General features: G+C 65.9%; 4 protein-coding genes across 15 annotated transcripts; 1 reads left to right on the top strand and 3 right to left on the bottom strand.

The window, feature by feature from the left end:
- Nucleotides 1–763: 763 nt before the first annotated feature.
- Nucleotides 764–8,395, bottom strand: LOC135404039 (phosphomevalonate kinase-like). Of its 4 annotated transcripts, XM_064638558.1 has the most exons (13): nucleotides 6,528–6,784; nucleotides 5,905–5,983; nucleotides 5,509–5,614; nucleotides 5,373–5,425; nucleotides 4,856–5,282; nucleotides 4,747–4,770; nucleotides 4,591–4,664; nucleotides 4,381–4,506; nucleotides 3,321–4,297; nucleotides 2,040–2,103; nucleotides 1,443–1,595; nucleotides 1,244–1,373; nucleotides 764–1,042 (listed from the first exon to the last, which is right to left on the bottom strand). In XM_064638558.1, exons 1-13 carry the CDS (start codon nucleotides 6,767–6,769, stop codon nucleotides 891–893), a joined length of 2,607 nt encoding a protein of 868 aa, XP_064494628.1. In that variant the 5' UTR covers nucleotides 6,770–6,784; the 3' UTR covers nucleotides 764–890. The 4 variants fall into 4 exon arrangements, with proteins under 4 accessions (XP_064494628.1, XP_064494629.1, XP_064494632.1 ...); XM_064638559.1 differs by lacking the exon at nucleotides 6,528–6,784 and adding an exon at nucleotides 8,361–8,395 and having other exon boundaries at nucleotides 764–1,027; nucleotides 4,856–5,425; XM_064638560.1 differs by lacking the exons at nucleotides 764–1,042; nucleotides 1,244–1,373; nucleotides 1,443–1,595; nucleotides 2,040–2,103 and adding an exon at nucleotides 2,986–3,240 and having other exon boundaries at nucleotides 4,856–5,425.
- On the bottom strand, nucleotides 6,886–8,847 carry PYGO2 (pygopus family PHD finger 2). The gene is made up of 3 exons (XM_064638587.1): nucleotides 8,666–8,847; nucleotides 8,537–8,586; nucleotides 6,886–8,465 (listed from the first exon to the last, which is right to left on the bottom strand). The coding sequence occupies exons 1-3, from the start codon at nucleotides 8,787–8,789 to the stop codon at nucleotides 7,374–7,376; spliced, it is 1,266 nt and encodes a 421-aa protein (XP_064494657.1). The 5' UTR covers nucleotides 8,790–8,847; the 3' UTR covers nucleotides 6,886–7,373.
- Nucleotides 8,848–9,182: 335 nt separating this feature from the next.
- Nucleotides 9,183–19,239, bottom strand: SHC1 (SHC adaptor protein 1). 7 transcript variants are annotated; one of them, XM_064638566.1, is made up of 14 exons: nucleotides 19,134–19,151; nucleotides 17,174–17,257; nucleotides 13,499–13,660; nucleotides 13,194–13,264; nucleotides 12,841–12,904; nucleotides 12,467–12,586; nucleotides 11,980–12,033; nucleotides 11,804–11,855; nucleotides 11,506–11,632; nucleotides 11,210–11,390; nucleotides 10,953–11,010; nucleotides 10,685–10,849; nucleotides 10,332–10,594; nucleotides 9,183–10,096 (listed from the first exon to the last, which is right to left on the bottom strand). In XM_064638566.1, exons 2-14 carry the CDS (start codon nucleotides 17,183–17,185, stop codon nucleotides 9,968–9,970), a joined length of 1,458 nt encoding a protein of 485 aa, XP_064494636.1. In that variant the 5' UTR covers nucleotides 17,186–17,257; nucleotides 19,134–19,151; the 3' UTR covers nucleotides 9,183–9,967. The 7 variants fall into 7 exon arrangements, with proteins under 7 accessions (XP_064494636.1, XP_064494635.1, XP_064494638.1 ...); XM_064638565.1 differs by having other exon boundaries at nucleotides 10,685–10,852; XM_064638568.1 differs by having other exon boundaries at nucleotides 11,222–11,390; nucleotides 19,134–19,150.
- CKS1B (CDC28 protein kinase regulatory subunit 1B) lies at nucleotides 19,183–20,408 on the top strand. 3 transcript variants are annotated; one of them, XM_064638592.1, is made up of 3 exons: nucleotides 19,183–19,601; nucleotides 19,962–20,089; nucleotides 20,156–20,408. In XM_064638592.1, the coding sequence occupies exons 1-3, from the start codon at nucleotides 19,492–19,494 to the stop codon at nucleotides 20,206–20,208; spliced, it is 291 nt and encodes a 96-aa protein (XP_064494662.1). In that variant the 5' UTR covers nucleotides 19,183–19,491; the 3' UTR covers nucleotides 20,209–20,408. The 3 variants fall into 3 exon arrangements, with proteins under 3 accessions (XP_064494662.1, XP_064494663.1, XP_064494661.1); XM_064638593.1 differs by having other exon boundaries at nucleotides 19,183–19,550; XM_064638591.1 differs by having other exon boundaries at nucleotides 19,183–19,550; nucleotides 19,962–20,408.
- The last annotated feature ends 141 nt before the right edge of the window (nucleotides 20,409–20,549 follow it).

Below are 20,549 nucleotides of genomic sequence, written 5' to 3' on the forward strand. Positions count from 1 at the left end.
GCCATTGGCCACGCTGGGGCTCCCCGCAGGCTGACATCATCCCCGCCCGCTCCCCGCTTTGTATCTCCCCCCCTCATCACACCCCCGGTTCCTGCATTTCTGCGGGGTCGTTCGGGACTTGTAGTGCATGGGGTTGCACCGGGTGCCAGGACTGGTGTGCCCTGATGCACAAGTCCCAAACGACCCCTCACCAGTTTTACCCACTGGGTTCCCCCATGGGCATCCCCCCTCCCCTTGTATGAACCCCCCTAATCCCCTTACAGAGGCTGGAGATTACAGGCAGCAGCTGGAGTGTGTGCTTCCATCCTGAGGGTAGGTCACGCCATGGATGGCAGGGGTCTGTGTGCGTGTGTGTGTGTGTGTGTGTGTGTGTGTGTCTGTGCCCCAGCATGTCCCCAAGGTGGGGGTCAGGCTGATGGTAGATCCAGAGTATGGAATATGAAGCTATATCCAGCTATATAGGGCCCTAATCCCCCTCTACAACCCCACAGCCCACCCAGGAACACCCCCCCGGCTGTGCCCAGCTGTTGCAGGAGAGGAGTGGATATCAGGGTAGGAGCTTGGGAAGCAGAGATAATCTGTAGGGAATTGGCTGCTGGAAACCTTATTAAAAGACACCACGAAGCATCCAGCTGGTGACCCCCTTGCCCAGGCAGAAGTGATTAAAATGCACCTCTGCCCTCAAAAACTGGTGAATTCATGGCAGGGGTGAGGGGACACCACCTGTGTGTCCCTCCTTCAGAAATGAGACACGGCCCCAGCGTGGCAGTGGTTCTCCATATCGGAGCTTTATTCCAGAACAGGAAGTGCTGGCAAAAGGTGGAGGGGGGGATGCTGGGGGGCTGAGGAGGGGGGATGTGGTCCCCAAGCCTCAGTGGAGGGACATGGGGCTATAGGCTTCTGTGGAGCGCCTGCAGCAGTGTCTCCAGCTGCTCGCCCAAGGCCAGTTCATCCCCGTCGTTGGTGATCACCCAGTCGAAGGCTACTCCCTGGTCCAGGCCACACTCAGACTCAGCATCGTCCACCCCTGGCAGCAGCAGAGCTCGGGGAGGCCCCGAGGACAGTCACAATCTGTCCGTCTGTCCCCCCCACTGTGGCCTCACCCCCCCAGAGCTGGGGGGCTGGATCCAAAACCTCTGGCTCCCACTGCCAAGGAGTGGCAGTGGAGGCAGCAGACCCGTGCCTGTGGGTCAACCCCTGTTTTTGGTGCTGTGTTCGGCGAAGCTGCCCCTCACTTGCTCACCAGTGACGAAGACCCAGTTCCTCCTCTTCCTCGTCTCCTCGGTAGCCACCACCCGCACGGTCTGCACCACGTCCCCATAGACGTCCCGGAACCACTCCACATCCGAGAGGCGCCGTGTGTCACTCACCACCTGTGCGGGGGCTCCCTCAGCGCCCACCCTGTGCCCCCCTGGCACCCCTCGTGCCCCCCAACAGCTCACCCACACCGGGTGCACCGCCCCCTCCACCGCTGCCCGGCAGAAGAAGCCAGGGTCGGCACGGCGTTTCTCCTCGCCCCAGTGGATCATGTCCTGTCGGAACGTCTCCTTGTAGGCACTGGCATCCAGGAGCCGCTGGAAGTTGAGGCCATGTTCCTGCAGGGAGAGGAGGGTCAGTGCACATGGGCCGGGCAATGGAGCACAGCATGACATAGCATGGCACAGCAAGGGCAGGTGAGATATGTCATGGGTCAGCACAGCTCAGTACAGCACAGTGTGGTATGGCATGAGCATGGGATAGCACAGCATGGCACGGCATGGCATGGCAGGGCACAGCACAGCTCGGCACAGTGTGGTGTGGCACGCACATGGCAAGGCACGGCAAGGCACGGCACAGCATGTGCCCTGGCACAGATCAGTGTGGCATGGCATGGCATGGCACGGCATGGTGGGGAGGGGCACAGTGTGGTGCAGCATGGCACAGCTCGGCACAGTGTGGCACTGCATGTCATGGTGTTGGACGGCAAAGCACGGCAAGGAGTGTCCTGGCACAGCTCAGCGCGATGTGACGTGGCTCGGGGTGTGGCACGGCCGCGGTACCTTGGCGTACTGCTCCTTGAGGGGCCCGGAGAGGCGCAGGATGGTGCAGACGTCGGGGCCCAGCCTGCGGGAGAGGGGTCAGCGGGACCGGCACTGGCACCGGCTCCGCTCGGCCGAGTCCCGATCTCTCCATCCCCCCGTACCGGACCCACCCCTCCGGTACCGGACTCGCCCTCGGGGCCTCTCCGGCCCACACCCCCGCCCCCGGCCCCGCCCGGTACCGGCTCCGCAGTTCCTCGGCCACGAAATCCTTCCCCGATTTCCTCTTCCCGCTCAGCAGCAGCACCACGCGTGGCGCCGCCATCGGCGCTCGGACCCGCCCCGCGCCCGCTCCAGTCCCGCCCCCGGCCCCGCTCCGGTCCCGCCCCGGCCCGGTGACTCCGCCCGTCCCACGGCCCCCCCTGCCGGGCGGGGCCGGCACCGCACCGAGGGGGCCCCGCAAACCCCCCTGCGACACGGCGAGCTCTGCCCCGCCCCTCAGAGCATCCCGTACCCTCAGCACCTCTCTGCTCCCTGTGCCCTCCCTTTCCCCATTTCCTCCTCGCACACCCCATTCTCCTCTGAACCCCCCTTTCCCCAGTACCTTGTTCCCCTCAACGCTCCCTCTTTCCTCCCAGCATCCCCCATTTTCCCAGCTCCCCCCAACACCCTCTCTTCTCCCCCGGCAACCCCCTTCTGCTCCAACACCGCCTATTCCCCTCTGCCCCGTCTTTCCATCTGCACTCCCTCTTCCCCCCACACCACTTCTTCCCCCCCGCACTCCTCTCTTCCCTCCCAGCACCCCTTCTTTGCCCCGCAGCACCCCGTTCCCCTCTGCTCTCTCCTTTCCTCCTGACTCTCCCTATTCCTCTTCTAAATCCCCCTTTCCCCAGGACCCTCTTCCCTCAGCACCCTCCCTTTCCCTCCCCCCCACACCACCCCCTTTTTCCCCACACCCACACAGCTCTGCCCAGTGGTGACTTTATTCATGGTGGCAGTCAAGCATCACACGGTGCATTTGGTCAGGGACCTGGCCCTACTCGGCCCTACAGGGTGCAACAGTAGCTCCCAGCCCCCCAAAAACAGCCCATGGGGGGCCCCTTGCGTGGCTGAAGGCTTGTGGTGAGGAGCCACCCTGGCACAGTACAGTGCTGTCCCCTGGCTCTACCCCCCCATGCCGTGGTGCTGCGGGGCTCTCCGGCCCCACTCTTTCCCGGAGGTGCTGCAAGAGAAGGGGAGGTGGGATGGGGTGCCAAGGGGGGAAATCCCCCAGGACCCCTGGCACCACCTGCCCCAGCTCACCCGCTGTAGTGCCGCAGCATGTACTCCTCGAAGCCATCGGCCGCTTTCTTGTCACCCCCCTCCTGCCACGCCACCTCCTCCAGCAGCTCTTCCACATCATCCACGAAGTCAACAAACCGCAGGCGGTCGTGGGCAAAGACCCCGTCAGCCCCAAAGACCCCGTCCAGCCGTGCTACCAGCCCCCCAAAGTGCCCCCCCAAGCCCAGGCGCCCCATGAAGCTCTCCAGCAGCCGCAGGAACTGCGCCTTCTGCACTGGCTCCAGCACAGCCCCCAGCACTTCCTGACCCTCCTTGCGGGCGCAGTCGGCCACCCCTGAGCAGCCCTGCGGTGCCCGGTACCGCTTGAGCAGGGGCAGCTCACGGGAGCCTTGCTGGGGGTGGCTGTGAGATGGCTTCCCCCAGCCTTTGCCTGGCTTGTGTTCCCGGGGGTGTCGGGGGTCCTTCCTGTGCCCCTGGGGTTTGCCATGCTTCCTTCTCTCCTGCTCATGCGGGGCCCCCCTGGCGCTGTGCTGCTTGTGCCACTTGCTCTCCTTCTCCACCTTGAATGGCTTCTTGCAGGGTGTGGGGAAGGACCCGGCCCCCTCCGCCTCTAGCACCTGGCCCAGGCGCTGCTCCAGGGCACTCAGTTCCTCCACAAGCCCCTGGAGATCCCCAGAGCCCCGCACACGCTCCAGGGTGTCCGCCAGCTCCCGCCGCAGCACATCCAGCTCACTGTGCCATCGTGCTGTGGCCTTGCCATGCGCTGGGACACCTGTGGCATGGGGCCGCTCTGCTGCTGGCCCCCTGGGGCTGCTCGGTGTCCCCGTGGCCTGCAGGCGCTGCAGCTCAGCCCGGGCGTCCTGCAGCGCACTGACCTCCCGCTCCAGTGCTGCACGCAGCCGCGCGTTCTCCTTGGCCAGGCCCTGCTGCTGCGCCCCCGCTGCAGCTGCCTGGCCCTCGCTCCTCTGCAGCAGCGCCCGCAGCTCATCCTTGTGCGTCTGGGGCAGAGGAAGGGGACTGTGAGAGAGGTGGGAGCAGCAGAGCAGCACCGGGACACAACACCAGGACGCCAGGCACCCACCTGCAGCTCCGCCTGCATGAGCCGGATCTCCTGGTTTTCCTTGGCCAGCTTGTCCAGGAGTTGGCTCATGGACTGCATGCTCTGGGGGTCCCCAGCATCTGGCAGAGGCGGCTTCTGCTGTGAGTCCTGGGGGACAGGAAGTTTGGGAGGCCTGGGGGCGCTTGGGACGTCCCCTGCCCTGACTCAGTCCTGCTCAGGACCCCTCCTTACATTGCTGTCAGTGGACAGCAGTGACTCCTGCTCTCCAGCAGCCAAGTCCCAGCTCCCCACGCTTTCCACAGGGCCTGTGGAGGAGGATGTGGGTCCAAGTGTCCAGGCTGCTGTGGGATGTCCCCCTGCCCAGGTAGGACAGTCCCACATACTCACCATCCACTGGGTCGTAGATGCCACCTGGGGAGAGAAGGGGACAACGAGGGGGATGTCTGGACCCCACACTGTCCCTCAGTGGGCCTCAGCCACCAGGATCCCCACTCACCAGTGATGATCAGCACCCCCACAGCCACCAGTGCCAAGATGCCCAGCAGGTACTTGCTCATGCTGAGCCCATCCTCGTCACCAGTGTCCAGTGTCCTCCGGTGCGGGGCGCGCGTGGCAGTAGGGGGTCCAGGACGGGGCTTGTGGCCCTGCCGCCGCCGCAGCCCCTCTGTGTCATTGTCACTGCTGGTGCAGCTCCCATCCTCTGTCTGTGGCCCTGATGGGGGATGGGGAGACCTCCAGGGAGGGTCTGCCTCTGAGCACTGCCCTGCGAGGTCCTGACCCGCTCTAGGGATGCCAGGGCAGGACTGTGGCTCAGCCTCAGCATCAGGCTCCTCCTGCTCATCACCCTCAGTCACACTGGGCTCAGTGGAGCCATCTGGGGCAGGCACTGCCCATGCCCCGGGCTCCGTGCACTCCTCTGGGTCCTGCAGGCACAGGTGCTGGTGTGTGGGGTGTCCCCGTGGGGGGAGCAGCCCCCCAGGCCCCCTGTCCTGGCTCACACTCCGCCTGCTGACCTCGGGGGGCAGGGTCTGGCCAGGGAAGGTGGTGGCACCATTGGTGGTCACTGCTGGGGAGAGATAGAGCATGGGGGTGAGACGGTGGCACAGGGGGTGCCACCAGGCCTGCCCCATCCCCATGGTGTCTGCCTGCCTGTGGCTGTGTCCTGGGTGCCTTCATCCTCCTCCTCCTCCTGCAGTTCCTCATCCTCAGTCCTGTGGGAATCCTGCTCTGGACCCACTGTGTCGATGGGCAGACCCTGGGGGAAGGGGGAGACGCAGGGTGACACCTTCAGCCGCAACTTCTGTGTGCCCCACTCTGCCCACAGCCCTGGGCAGGCTGTGACAGTCCAGGCTGTCACAGGTGGGGTGCTGTCCCAGGGGATCCCAAGCATCCGGGGCTGCCCTGGGGTCTCCAGCCCCGAGGGTCTGCCCCGGGATTCCCAGCCCTAGGGCGCTGCCCCAGGCGTCCCCAGGCATGGGGCTGCCAGGGACGTTGCCCTGGAGATCCCTAGCAGCGGGGTCGGCCCTGGGAGTCCCCAGCCCTCACCTCGCTGCCTGCCAGCACCCAGCTGCTCTCTGAGTCTCGGGAGTCCGATTTCTCCGTCATGAGGACAGCCCGGAGCCACCTGCAAGGACACAGATGGACAGCGGGACGTGACCCGGCTGCTCTCAGTACCCCCCGGATGTGACCGGGAGAGCCGCGGTCCTGGTGCAAGCCAGTCCCCCAGGCGATGCCTGTGGCCGGGGACCCTCCGGAGCTTTCAGGGAGCCATCCCGGAGCACGGGCCCCGCCGCGCCACCCCCCCGACCCCAGCGGCCGCCGCGGGGTATTTTTAGTCGGTGACGCCGCCCGGCAGGTGCACAGGGGACGCGGGGCCCGGCGTGGGGACATGAGGGACGCGGGGCCCGGCGTGGGGACACGGGGGAACGCGGGGCCCGGCGTGGGGACACCGGGGGCCCCGCTCGAGATCCCACCACCCCAAAGCAAAGCAGCGGCACCGGGAGGGGGATCTCGAGCAGCCCCCGCCCCTCCCCGTCCGCCCCAGCCTCTCGGAACCCAGAAGCGGCCCGGGGGTGGGGGTGACGGCGCTGCCGGTGACATCCCCCCTCCGCTTCGCCCCACGCGGCCCCGGCCGGGCCGGTCTCGCCCGCGCCCCCCGGCCCCGATACCTGCGCCCGCCGCGTCCCGCCGGGAACTTTCCCCGGGGCCGCCACCGCCCCCTGGGAACGGGGCGCACACGTGACGGGAGCGGCCAATGGAGCACGCGGGGGGCGGGACGGGCGCGCGGCCCCGCCGGGACCGGGCAATATCCCCACCGCCCCCCCCCTCGGACAGACACCGACTCCCCTGAACCCCGACGGTACCGGACAGACATAGACACCCCCGAACACCCCCGGTACCGGACAGACATAGACACCCCCGAACACCCCCGGTACCAGACAGACACCGACCCCCCTGAACCCTCCCGGTACCGGAAGGACACCGACCCCCTCCCCCGGACACTCCCCTCGGACAGACAGCGACACGCGCGTTTCACAGTTTTATAGCGACGGTACAAAAATTTCCATTTAACGATTGGCTATAGCGGAGAGAACCTGGGGGGGCGGGGGGAGAGGGCGAGCAGGTACCAGGATCACTGCGGGTGGGCAAAGGAGCAGGAAGCACCGGGACTGCCCCGTGAATGCACACGGGGCACCGGGACTGCGGCACATCCGCGGGAGGAGCCCCTTGAGAGGGCACTGACCAAACTGGGCAGTGCTGAGGGGCACTGGGAAGCCTCAGCCCTCCCAGGGCCGGTGCACCAGGGCCAGAGCCCTCCCCACACCAAAGGGCTGGCAATGGCACAGCCAGATCCATCCCGGGTCCCCTGGGCACTCTCCCCTGGTGGCTCCCAGTGGCTGATAGTGCCCAGGGGAGCAGCCACAGCTGGCAGGGGGAGGGGGTGACAGCTACAAAAAACGGGGGTTTGGTCCTAAGTTGGCGTGAGGAGCTGTACACAGTGTCAGGAGGGCAGCTCAGCCGTCGTTGGCGGCCACCAGCTGTCCCATGCCCTCCCGGATGTAGACAGACTGGATCTCCTTGGTCTTGAGGCAGAAGTCGCAGGCCCAGACGGCCGAAGCCTCAGTGGTGAGCAGCCCATAGGCGTTCTCTGTCATGCCCGTGCACTCTCGGTGGAACCACTTCTGGCAGGAGGCCTCGCACAGGATGGCGTCCTGGTCATCGTTGACCTCATTGCGGCAGGCTCCGCATGGGTACACAAGCCCCGGGGGTGGCTGGTGGCTGGAGGTGGCTCCAGGGGCCTTCCCGGGGGGCGGCAGCGGGAGGCTGTTGGTGTCGGGGGTGCCGGTGCCACGGGTGGCGCTGCCGGGGGCAAAGCCGGGCTGTGCCCCGTTGACGGCGGCGGGAGAGCCCGAGTGCTGCTCCGGGGCGAAGGTGCTGGGCGGGGGATTCTTGCCGCCTCCCTCCTCGCCGCCTGCGGGGAAGGTGGGGTCGGCCCCGGGGAAGGGGCTGGCGGTGGGTGGCAGGGGGGGCATGTTCTGCCCGGGGCGCTGCAGAGGCGACTGTCCAAAGAGGTTGCCGGGCTGGCTGAAGCGCTGAGCCACCGCCGGGCCCCCTCCGGGGGGGTTAAGGGCCGGCCCGGGGCCCATGTCCCCCCCACCCCGCGGGGGCTGCCCCATGGTGGGGGAGATCATGGGCCCGAAGCCCGCGACGGGGCCCTGCATGAGCTGCCCCATGGGGGGGCTGAAGTTCTGTCCGAGGGGTTGGCTGAAGGGCTGCCCGGCGAAGCCTAGGCCCCCGCTCTGCACGTAGTTGGGGTTCTGGGGGGCCATGCTGAAGGCCGGGCCCATCTGCCCGGGGGCGAAGGGCGGGGGCTGCCTCCGCAAGGGTTGCGGCCCCCCGCCGTAGCCGGGGGGCACCTGCGGCGACATCCCCCCGCCCTGCACGCGGAACCCGCCGAACGGGACGGGGCTGCCCAGGAACGGGGCGGGCGCCGCCCCCACCTTGGGGGCTCCGAAGTCATCCTCGAAGGGGTTGGAGGCCACCAGGTGGTCCACCATGGGGGTGGGCGGCGGTGCGAACTCCGAGAGGTGCGAGTAGGCGGGGCCCTGCGGGGAGAAGGCGGCGGTCAGGGTTTTGCTGGGGACTCCTGCCCGGGATCCCCGGGCCCGGCCCTTACCTGCGTGTTAGACTTGCGGCGCTTCTTCTCGGGGCTCTTCATCTGCAGCCCTGCGGGGATAAGCGGGGCCGCGTCAGCGGCGGCTGGGGGGGGCCCCTCCCTTCCTCCCCTCCCGGCCCCGGCACTCACCTGCCTTCCCCTGCTTGCGGCCGGGCCCACCGGCGGCGGCGCTGCCCGCGGGGTGCGGGGGCCCTGGCGGGGGCGGCGGGGCCGGGACGGCTCCCTCCAACTTCTCTGCGTGCGGGGCCGCCATGGCCCCTCAGGGCGCGCGCGCCGCCGCCGCCATGGCCCCGCCGGAACCGGAACCGGGCCCGTGACCGGGGCCCGCGCGGGACCAATCGCGGCCCCCGGGGGGCGGGGCAGAGCGAGCGGGACCAATCACCGTTCGTGGAGAGCGGGGCCGAAGGCGCGGAGCCAATCACAGGGCGCGCGAGACGCGTCAATCAACCGCGTACCCCGCCCCTCCCCCCCATCCCCGCTCGGACCAAACCAAGAGAAGCGCGAAGGGGGAGGGGAGGGAAACACACGATCCGAACCATTTACAAGGGCCGGAGGGGGAGGAAAAGGCGAAAGGACCCTCTGTAGAGCCCGTGGGGGACCCCCCGCCCACGGTGATCCCCTCCCCCAGCTCACACCAGCCAGGGCCTAGAGAAAAACCAACTTTAATATACAACCACCAGTTCCTTTGGTATAGTGGGGCCAGGGGGCCCCGGACTGCAAGGAGGGCAGGGCCGTGCTTTGGCTTGGAGGGGAGTTAGGCTGTGCATGCAGGGGGGTCCTCCCGCCACCCCTCCGAGGCTGCCAGAGCCGCCCGTGCAGGGAGGGGATGTCGTGGCACAAGTCCTGGAGCATGAGCACGGCACGGAGGGGGGATGGGTGCGGGGGGGAGTGGGGGGGACTCTGTCCCCAGCCCCTGCCCTTGCATAAGTGTGTGGGACCTGCGGGGTCAAGGCACAGAGTTAACACGTAAAGTGATCCGGTACAGTCGCTGTGGGGCCAGCTGGGCCTCGTGCTTGGGGGAGTCGAGCCCCCCATGGGCCCCCTTCCTTGGCCCAGGGGCCAGAGACAAGGCCAGGCTGCCTCCAGCTCAGGGGGGCTCAGACCTGCCAGACCCAAGCCCGTGCTGGAGAGCACCAGAGTGGCCATGGCACAGCAGCAGGGCTGGGTTTTGGTGGGAGCTGAGCTGCTGTGCAAAGGGGCTGTGGAGGGGCAGGGGCTGTGCAATAGCAGTCCCCATCCCACAGGCGCTCACAGCCTGAGCCCCCCATGGCCACCAGTCTCACAGGGTGAAGGGAGACAGGCCCTGTCCTCAGCGAAGTCCATGCTCAGTCCTGGGCAGAGCACCCAGCAGAGTCTGAGGGCTCCCCGGGGCAGGGAACAGGGCCAGAGGGCTGTGCACTGGGGGGGCTGCGCACGGGGCCCACCGGGCGCTCACAGTCTCCTCTCCACCGGCTGCTGCAGGCACATCTCACTGCCAGCTGAGATGATGGGCAGGTGATTGTCCATGTGGTAGCTGATGAGGTGGCTGACGCTCTCGAAGCGATGGTCCTTTGTCCGCACCTGGGGCACCAGGAAAGGGGTTCTCAGGAGGCTGTCGGAGCCCACGGCGGGGCTAAAGCCACCGCCCTCCATGGCACAGATTGCATATCACCCCCACGCTCCACCAGGCCCTCTCCATCCCCCAAGCCAGCTGAGAATTGTCCCCTGATGAGTGGTGCAAAACCCCAATGCCCTGGTGTCTTTTAATGCCCCCCAGCTGTCCCGAGCTCCATCCCGGGCCCCAACATGCACTCACCACTCCCTCAGGATCGACAAGCAGCAGATGCTTGGGCTGCCCACCCTGCAGGCCAGTCAACACGTACTGGCCCGGGGTGGTGGTGCTCTCCCGCACCAGGAAGTCTCCGTTCACCTTCAGCAGCTTCTCGGCCTCTTTGCGGTTCATCTTCCCGTGGTACCAGGGCTCTCTTCTCAGCTGCTCCTCCATGGAGGCCACCACCTGGGCAGGGGGCAGCCCCATGGGCACGGACGGGGGTACACGCAGGGCATCTTCAAAGGGCTCTGAAGGGACAGAGGAGCAGGGGGACGGACCATGATCAAGCCCGCAGCCACCCACCCCCCTGCCCTGGCCACAGCTGTCATCCCACTCACTCATGTCGAAGAGGTCCCTCTGTGTGCTGCCATTGGCTGTGGTTGTGGTGCCCGTGGCTGGGGCCTGGCGTGTCTTGTCCACGTTCTGCACGTTGACATAGGATGGGTCATCAAACAGGTCCACGCGGCCAGATGTGCCCGCTGGAGCTGGGTATTTCTCTCTCCCTGCTAACCAAGAGCACTGGGGTCAGTAGGTTTCCAGCCCACCTCAGCCCTCAGCTCAGGGCCCAGGGAAGAAGACTGGGACCAGGTACACCTGTCACGTTACCTTGGGCAGGAGTGTGCTGCTTCTGGGGGTCATGCTCCCCACTGGACTGGCCCACAGGCTGCAGGGAGAGGCAGTGGTGAGCCCCCACTTCCCTTCTTGCTCCCTCCACTTCCCACTCCCCACACCCCAGGCTGCCAGAAACACTGGGGAGACATATCCCATGACTCTCATGGTGGGATAACCCCAAGCAGAACCAATAGCCCAGTCAGGGTCCCTGCATCTCCCTTGTAAGATGGAGCTTTCCAAGGAGGACGTGCCCAGAGCCTCACCAGCGTGGCCCCCAAGTGATTCGGGGTCTGAGCGGCCCCATCCCGCAGCCGCATGTCCACAACCCCCCCAATGGGAGGCTCCTTGCCAGGGAAGTCATTGTAGTACTGGTGATCCGGGGTTGGTTCCTCCTCTTCTTCATCCCAGGCAGAGCCATCAAACCCTGCCATCCTGGGAAGGCACAGCACAGATAAGTCCACGACAGCAGCCAGGGCTGCATTCCCTCTCCAAAACCGATCTCAGACACCCTCCCACCTTTATCCTTCTCACACAACCCTGCCCTGACCTGTCGTGAGGGGTCACCAGCTTTGGGGGGTTCTTCAGGTACTGCTTGAAGCGCAGCTCGAAGGCCTGACCGATGGTGCTGATCACGTCCTGCGCCAAGCCCTCAGGACACTCCAGGATATGGCAGGCTAGGCAGAAGATGGTGGGATGGGATTGCAGAACTCCAGCAGTGAGGTTCTTCACCCCTGAGCCTGCCCCGTACACCCCAGAGCTTCCTTAAGGGTCACCGAGCACCTCCCCCTGCACTGAGCTGGGCCTAAACACCCCCAAAATGGGGCTCTGGCATTGAGGACCCTCACCTCTCTGATTGACGGGGTCTTTGGCAACATATGCGACATACTCGGCTGTGTCCTGTGGGTGAGACACCAGCAGTGAGAAAGGGCTGCCAGGGAGCACAGGGCCCAAAACCTCAAGAAAGGGCAGGAGAGGCACCAGTCCCTAGCAGGGAGTAGGGATGGAGACTCTGCATACTCACCGGGTCTCCCCCAGATGCGAAGGATATGGACTGCATGTGGTGGTTGGCAATGATCTGCAAGGTGGAGAGGTCATTGGACACAGCCAGGAGCTCCTGGGCACCCAGCCATGGCTGGCATGTCCTGCTCCCCCCAGGGCTGGCCTGCCATGGGGGCTCACAAGCCTCTGAAACCCTGGTTATGAGCCACAGGCCTCCAGGAAAAGGACTGGGACATCACTAGGGCCACTGAGAGCAGGGTCAAAACCAGGAGACCTGGCCTCAGGCAGGAGAACGTGGGTCTCACAGTCTCCAGAAGAGATCTCACAAAGGACGTGGGATATTTCTCCCACCTCTTCAGCCCTGGGGCCTGAAGGGAGGTGGGCACTCAGCAAGTCACACAGCCTACCCAGAGATTCCTTTGGACATCCCCTGCTAGACCTGGGGTGGAGGACACGAGGATTCCTGCTAGTCCAAAACCAGCCCAGCCTCCACCCCTCCCTGCTCTCACCTGCTTGCAGTCTGAGGCCATGAGGTTGAGGCTGCTGGTGGAGATGGTCAGGGTGATGGGCATGCCAGCAAACTTCAGGTTGCTCTTGCCCAGGATGGAGTTCAGGGAGCGGCCACAGGGCTGGGGGCAAAGGGCAAAGTGGGAAGGGGCTCCTCAGGCCACACACAGCCCAGCAGGCACGTGAACAGGGCACATCCCACTACCCCTACAGCAGAGACGGGCACCTCATCCTCACCGCTGGCCCTGGCCCAAGCCACAGTGGGAGATCAGAGCCCTGGGCTGACAGCACAGCCAGCCAGGCTGGAATCTGATCCTCTGCCCCACGCCCAGCCAACCATGCACATTCCCCCAGCACCTCCCCAGCCTGGCCTCACCTTCCTCCTCCTCACGGCTCCCTTGGCACTGGGCACAGCCTCACACACCAACCCAATGGCCTCCCTGCAGGGAGCACAGAGAGATGTCAGTCCCCCACTGCTTGGCCCCCCAAAGACCCCCCAACCATGGGACTGAGGACACAGGAACCAGCACAGGAGTGACAGGGTGACAAAGTGGAAGACCCCCTGGCAGCGCCAGCTGGGGAAACTGCACTGGTGTTAGTGTTTGATGGGCTGCAGCAGCCTGGCCCCCACTGAAAGCCCCACATGCCACCAGGGGCTTGCGTGGGACTCAGATAACCCCCCTCACCCCTCCCCAAAAGCAGCAGCCCCTGGGGAGAGGCAGAGCTCACCTGGTGACCTGTGTCCTGGTGTTGAAATCCAGAGCCCTCATGGACTGGAGCACTTCCACACAGCCCATGTACTGGGCAAGAGAGCAAGGTGAGTTTGGCCGGCCATGGGGTTCACCCCCCATGCTGCCAGGGAGGGGGCTGGGGCCCCAAGCACCCCAGCTCCGCAGTGGTGACCTCCTTGGGAATCACACTGCCCACTTGCCCCCATCCCACTGCCCTCCCCCCCCCCCCCCAAGGAGCATGCCAGGAGGTCCCCAAATCCCCGTGGTGACCCTTCCCACTCTGACCCAGTCCCCGGCACTCACCCGGACATGGTAGGAGACCCCGGGGCCCATGACCTTGTCATCAGGGTGCAGCCAGCCACGGGTGGGTTTATTGACAAAGCTGCCGTGGCGGGTCCATTCGTCACCCCCCAGCTGGCCGCCTTCCACACGCGTCTTCTTCCCACAGCTCAGCTTGTTCATATCCTGGGAACAGACAGTGACAGGCCTTGCTGAGCTGGAGCTGGCAGCACCCCCTGGCACTGATGCCAGCAACCCAGGGGTCCCGGGTTCCCCTGGGATGCTGCCAGCTGAAGAGCCCCGCAAGCTGAGCAGGTTGGCAGGATTGGAGAGCTTCAGATTGGCCATTTTGGGGAAGAAGGAGCAGAGGGTGGTAGGGCTGTCCTCTGACTCAGGTAAGAGCTCCCCAAGAGGCGCCGCGGCACCAAGGGAGGAGGAGGAAGACAGGGAGCCAGGCAGAGACTGCGTGCTTGCAAGGGACTCCACAGGGGAGGACGGGTCCTCTGGGCCCCCCACGGCCTCCTCCAGAGAGGAAACAGACTCATTTCGCAGGTGGCTGTATTTGCTCTTTTGCAGGAGATCCATGGCGGAGAGGTGAGAAGGGCCAGGGCCGCCCTGTCCAGAGTGGCAGCGGGGTGGAGGCAGTCAGCTGGACCTCACAGGGGCCCCACGGAGAGTCTGAGTGCCTGCAGCCCCCGGGAAGCTGCCCCCAAGCAGAAGCCTCGGCTGAGCTCCACGCCAAGTCCACACCAGCCCGGCATGGCTGGCAGGGAGAGCAGGGCCCGGGGCGCTGGGCAGCGGGACCAGGGGCTGCCTGGCGCAGGCACAGCCTATCGATCGCGATCGGCGTCAGCGAGGATGAGCGGATCTGCTCAGACCAAGAGCAACGCGCCGCAGCAGGGAGGAAACGGGGCCGCAGCAATGCCCCCGGGGAGCCGCTGGCACGGGAAGGGGAGTTCAGAATGCTCTGTCCCCAGCCTGCAGGTCCTCAAGCCCCTTGCCACTCCAGCACCAGGCCGGCAGCAAATCCCATTGTCTTCATGCAGGGGCCGGATCCAGCTCCCTCTGCCCTGCTCGGTTCGGCACAGCCGCCCTCTGCCCCAGCCGCTCACTCTGGCCCCTCAGCTACCCGCTTGCCGGCCCGCTAAGAGGAAATCAAAAGCATGAATATTTAAAGCCTGGAGACAAGGCTGCCACAGAGTACATCCAAGCCCAGCCCAGCCCCGCTCCGAGCACCATCCAGGAGGGAAGAAAAAGGTCCTTCTGTGGCGGCCAGCGCCACGCAAACCCACGTGCCGGCGGCGAGCAGCCGCTGTTGGCTCGCCGGGCTCTGCCAGGGGGGAGCAGCGATGCTGAGAGGACACCAGTGCTTGCAGCTGCCTGGAATGCTGGGGACATCCAGTCCTGAGAGAGCACGGATCTCGCCTAGAGGGCCGGCCAGGTGCAGAATACAGGTGGGCTGCGCCCCGGGCGAGGCAGCGTCTCAGCACGGACCCCCAGCCGTGGTGGGGAGCTGGAGGGAGAGGCTGCAGCTCATTGCTGCTGCTGCTTATTCCCACATCCCGGCGGCTCCTCCCGGGAGAGGAGAAGAGAGGGCTGCGGCTGATTGGAAGGGCTGTGCTGACTCACGGGCAGCAGGGCAGGCTGTGCCCGCGGCGGGGGCTGCGCTGGGGCTGGGGCACAGCGCAGGGCAGGAGGGGCTCCCGGTGAGGGGTGGGGACCCAGCGCCTATCTGGAGCAGAAAAATCAAGGTCACAGGCGGAGCTAGCAGGAGCATGCCGAGGGGCAAAAATTGGCCCCTTCAGCCACGGGGAGCCAGGCAGGGCTCCCACCTGTGGATCAGAGGGCTCAAGGGCAGGTCTTCCCTGTTCCCCCATCTTTGGGGTACTCCTGTGCAGCAGGAACTTGGGTCAGCCTGGCCGTGCTGTCCTCTACAGCCTTGGCCCCACCGAGGAATAAGAGCTCTTCTCCCTCCACCACCTGTGGGATGAGGTAGCGATTTCAGGCAGAACCAACCCCTGACACACCACTGGCCAGAGCCTTCCCAACCACTACGTGCTCTGTAAAACGGCCACCAAACTAAAACCGGGTAAATCCAGGCCAAGGGAAGGGCTCTCCTGGCTTTGGAGCCCTCGCCCAGCACTGCTCAGCACCAGCAGCTGCTCTGCCCCACTTCCCAAAGCCTGGCACACTGCCACAGGGATAGGGAAAGGAAAAAGCCAGGATACAGCTGGAAATTGCCTCCTGCATGATGCAAGGGCCTATGGCTCGTGACAGTGGGTCTGTCACAGCAGCATTCCTGGGCCACGAACACCAACTCTGCAAATGCCAGCCCCCACCTCAGCCTGGGGGTCCCGCGGGCACAGGGAGCCCATGCCGGCCGTCCCACACAGTGCTCATCCCCACCAGGGGCCCCTGGCCGGCGCCGTGACCTTCCGGTGGCCAGCAGCGCCACTGCTCTAAAGAAAAGCCGGAAGCCTGGGGCCAGGGAGCCAGGAAGCCACCCGCCCAGTGAGGGGCCAGCACAGCCCCGGTGCCAGGGGAGCCCAGCTGGGTGGTGTCAAATGGCTGCAGGGGCAGCAGGGTTTGCCCACAAGGGGCTGGCCACTAGTGGGTATGGGGCTGGGGTCACCCAGCACAGCAGCTCCACAGGGCCTGACACTACTCCAGGGCCTGCCAGGATTAAGAGCAGAAGGGAACTGCCTGGGGGCAGGAGTGTCTCCTTGCCCCCTTCCTACCACCTCAGGGCCTGGAGCCACCATCCCTGCCAGGCAGCAAAGGGTTGATGAGCCCTACAGCCACAGCCCCTCCTCAGACACACCTCTGCTTTTATAAGCTGGAGTAATTCCTGATTTTCTCAGGACCTTTGAGGCCAGCCTGCCCACATCACCTGTGGTGATGTGACAAGGTGCATTGCTGCTCCCAGCCCTTGGAGACCAGAAGTGCTGCCACCACAGTCCCTCAGCCCCCGAGCCTGCCCCGGGGCATCAGAGCCCTCCCTCCTAGTGGGCTCCCAGTGCAGAAGGCAAACCTGGAGGCGCGTGGAGATACAGAAAACCTACCCCTGCCCGAGCAGGCAGCCCCAAGCCCCATCCCTTGCCAGGCAGGCAGCAGGAGTTCCTGCCCCTCCGGCAGAGCAGCTGGAACAACTGTCCCCAAGGAAGCTGCTCCGTGTGCCCTGCCACCACAAAAAGACATTGGGCTGTGAGAAACAGAAGGACACGGGCTACTTTCAGGCACCTGGGACTGGGACTTCCAGCCAAGGGCAAGGAAAAGAAGCAGAGAGGGCACGCTCAGGGCCCCACTACCAACATCCTCCCAGGAAACACAAACTGGGAGCTGAGTCAGACACCTGGAACATGCCAATGGTTTGGCAAGAAATCGCAGCAAGGAACAGGCGGCCGCACGTACAAACCTCACCCCTGGGCAGGAGACCCCCCTCTGTCCAACCACAGCCAAACTCAAGCCTCCAAGGCAGGGAGGAAGCAAAGGAAAACTCTCAAATCCAGCCAACAGCTGATTTTTTTCCCACCAAAATCACAGCTGCAGCACACTACATCTAACCTCTCCTTCGCTCTGAGGAGGGGTTGGGAGACGGCCAGTGGAGACCTGGGGAGGAGGCTGGGGCCCTCCCAGCAGGGAGAGAGGGCAGGCAGGATCCACCACCAAAGCCACCTAGTCCTCCACCAAAGTCCTTACCACGTACTCCATCGCTGGCAGAGGGCAGGGCAGGCCCCAGGCAGGGAGCAGAGACGCACAGCCCCTCTCGTCTGGCACTCCGACCTGCGGTTCAGGGACAAACAGGGAGTTAGCCAGCCCTGCCCCAGCCTGCCAATGCAGGGGCCTTGGCACCAGGAGACAGACCCTGCTCCTCCATGCTGACTGCAGTCGGATGGGGCCGTGGCAGCTGTGACAACACGCTGCTGGTACACGGGACGAGAGAGCCAGGGAAGCTACCTGCTTCCCATCAGAGGGAAGACAGAGCTGGGATGCAGCAGGGCAGGAGCACAAGGCTAAGCCTGGCTCTGCTGAGGCCTTACCCACACTGGCAAACAGTGTCAGGGGCCGAGAGTCACTCCATGACCTGAGACAAGTGTTGGAGCCGATCCCTGCCCAGCCCAAAAACCAGCGCCTGAAAGCCACACGCAAGGAGGGAGAGCAGAGGCAGCCCAGGGGGGCAGAGCTGTCCCTCCCTCCATTCCTGATGCAGAATGACACACAGAGGGCTGTGCCCCTTCCTCCCAGCAGAGCAGCAAAAGAGGGACTCCTGGAAAGAGGCTACAAGGGGGGAGCTGGGAGAGGCAGCAAGGTCTGTGAGGGAAAAACAAGGAAAGCAAAGCAGCAGCTCCGGAGCTGCTGCTCTTCCTGCTCCCACCCCCACCACCCAGCTGAGGCTGGGACAGCCAAGCAGTTCAGGGCAGCAGAATGATTTACAGCCCAGTAGCAATCACACCCTTATCTGGAGCCCAGGCAGGCATTGTAGCCATTTGCTCTGGAGATAGTGAGATAAGAGGGCCCTGCCTGGCACTGGCTGTAGAGATCAACCCCTGCAGCACCACGTCACATTCCTCACTGCTGAGCAGAGGTGGTGACTGGGCCCTTGGGACACCAGGGGCCGAGGCTGGTGGCAGGGAAGGAGTGTCAGAGCCCTGAGCCAGGGTGCTCAGCCTTGCCAAAGGTCATTGGCAACCCTCCTGGGGAGGGGACACTGCTCTGAGCAGCTCCTGAGGTGGCCCATCCACAGCATTCTCCCACCAAAGGGTGGGTCCTCCTGCCTCACTTGGCTGGGAAGGGATGGCATCTTTGGCCCCTCTGCCCCAGGCCGAGCCCAGGGCGGCCCCAGGAAGCACTGCCAAGAGCTGCCCTTTGGCCAGAGGCTTCTGCCACACCAACGTGATGAGCAGGGCCCTGGTGATGCTTCCTCAGAACCCATGTCTGGGGTCTACTCCGTGTGGGTGGCCCCATCCAATGATTTCAAATGGAGAGGCAGGGACAGCCTACAACAGATGGACACAACACAGCGCTGGGGAGCAGACAAAGGCCTACAAAGGGGGACAGCCACCCCTGCCCACAACAGCCCGGTCTGCTCAGGGAAGTCACCCCTGCCTTGGTCTGAGGCACAGAAGGCAGGGCGGCCAGGGAACCCTCCAAACGCAGCCGTTGCCCCCGTCTCGGAGGTCCTGCCGGTCCAGGGCTCGGGGGTCTCCTCAGGTCCCGCAGCGCCCCTGGAGCCGCGTCCCTGCCGTGTCCTGCACCAGCACGGCACAGGACGATGCAAGCCCGAGCCCCGGGCACACACGGCAGCCGCCACGCCGGGTGGGTCACTCCGGGACCGTCCCGGGAGCGCGGCACAGCCCGGCCTCGGCACCGCCACCTTCAGCCCCGGCCGGGCCTCGTACAGGAAGGTCGGGGCCTGCCCCGGGCTCGGCTCCCCCGCGCCGGGAACACGAGGCGGCTGGGAAAGGAAGGGCGGCACTGGGAGCGGCGGCACCTCGGGAGGGTGGCGGTAGAAGGGCGGCGGCGGCGAGCGGTGCGGAGTCAAGTCCCGAACGGGCACCGCGGGACCCTAGGCCTGTGGCGGCCTCGGGCCGCGGGGCCTCTTGCGCGGGGGGGACCCCTCCACCCCCGCCCCGCCCCGCCCCGGCCGGCGCACGCTCACCGGGCACCATCGGCCTCGCGCGGGTCTCGCGCCGCCGCTCCCCCGCCGGTGCCGCTCCTGCGCGCGCCCCCCCACCCTGTGCGCGCCCCCGCCGCCACTCACTTCCGGCCCACGCGCGCCGCGCCCCCGTCGGCCACGTGACCTTACCCAAGCTAATCGCGGGGCCGCGCGCCGGCCCGCGGGAAGTGCCGCGCAAGCACGGGCCAATGGGCTCGCGCCCCGCCCCTCCGCTGGGCGGTGCCGGCCAATGGGAGCGCGGGGCGGCGGCGTTTGAAAAGCGCCCCAGGAAAAGGGGCGGGGGAGGAACCAACGGCCGCTGGGGGGGCGAGGGAGGGGGGGGGGGCGTGGAGGGCCCGTCATGGCGCACAAACAGATCTACTACTCCGACAAGTACGACGACGAGGAGTTCGAGTACCGGTATGGGAAGGGCCTCCCCGGGGAGCGGGGGGACCCGGTAACGGGTGGTTGGTAAGGAGGGAGGGAGCTCGGTTACGGTTCCCCGCGGGGACGGGTGAGGGGAGGATGTCCCAGTAACGGTGCACGGTGGGGGGAGAGGCCGTTAAAGGCTCGCTGGTGGAAGGGGGGTGGTGGGCGAGGTGCGGCTGCCCTGTGGAGCAAGAGGGGAGTTATCGCGGTAACGGAGGAGGCCCGCTGAGGGCTCTGTGTCGGGTCACGGAGTCGGTCCCGTTAACGGTTCCCCGAGGGGAGGAACCTGATCCTGGGAATTAGAGGCTGTGGGGGTGACCGGGTCAGGGTCCCTGGGGAGTGCAGGGGTGTGGCGACCCGGGGGCGCCCCAGTGTTCACCGGAGGTCGCGGGGGGGCCGCAGGCACGTGATGCTGCCCAAGGACATCGCCAAGCTGGTGCCCAAGACCCACCTGCTGTCGGAGTCGGAGTGGCGGAACCTGGGGGTGCAGCAGAGCCAGGGCTGGGTGCACTACATGATCCACGAGCCAGGTGAGCCCCGCGGGGGGGCGGGGAGCGCCCGGAGGGCCCGGCCTGACCGCCCCTCTCCCCCCGCAGAACCCCACATCCTGCTCTTCCGACGGCCGCTGCCCAAGAAGCCGGAAAAGTGAGCGGTCCCCGCTCTGCCGGAGCTCCCAGCCCGTTCGAGCTGGGAAAGCACCTTCCTCCTCCTCCTTCTCGGCGTTCCTGGGGGGCTTCACCCCCTGGCCCTTGGTGCCGCCTGGGCGCCGCCGTGGCGACTCGGCGCCGGTGCCGGGGGTTTTTCCTGTTGCGAGGCCTCCGAAGCTTCAATAAAGTGATGTTTTTGGGAGCTCCTGTCTGTGGTTGGTGGTTAGGGGGGTCGAGGGGCTCCCGGGACCGCGGAGCCTCTTGGCCTGGGTTCCCGGGGATAGCAGAGAGTTTCCCGGGGGCTGGGGGGACTCCTGGTGTCCCCCGGGGACAATCCCGGGGC

The sequence above is a fragment of the Pseudopipra pipra genome, chromosome 29, assembly GCF_036250125.1.
Source record: "Pseudopipra pipra isolate bDixPip1 chromosome 29, bDixPip1.hap1, whole genome shotgun sequence".
NCBI classification, from domain to species: domain Eukaryota; kingdom Metazoa; phylum Chordata; class Aves; order Passeriformes; family Pipridae; genus Pseudopipra; species Pseudopipra pipra.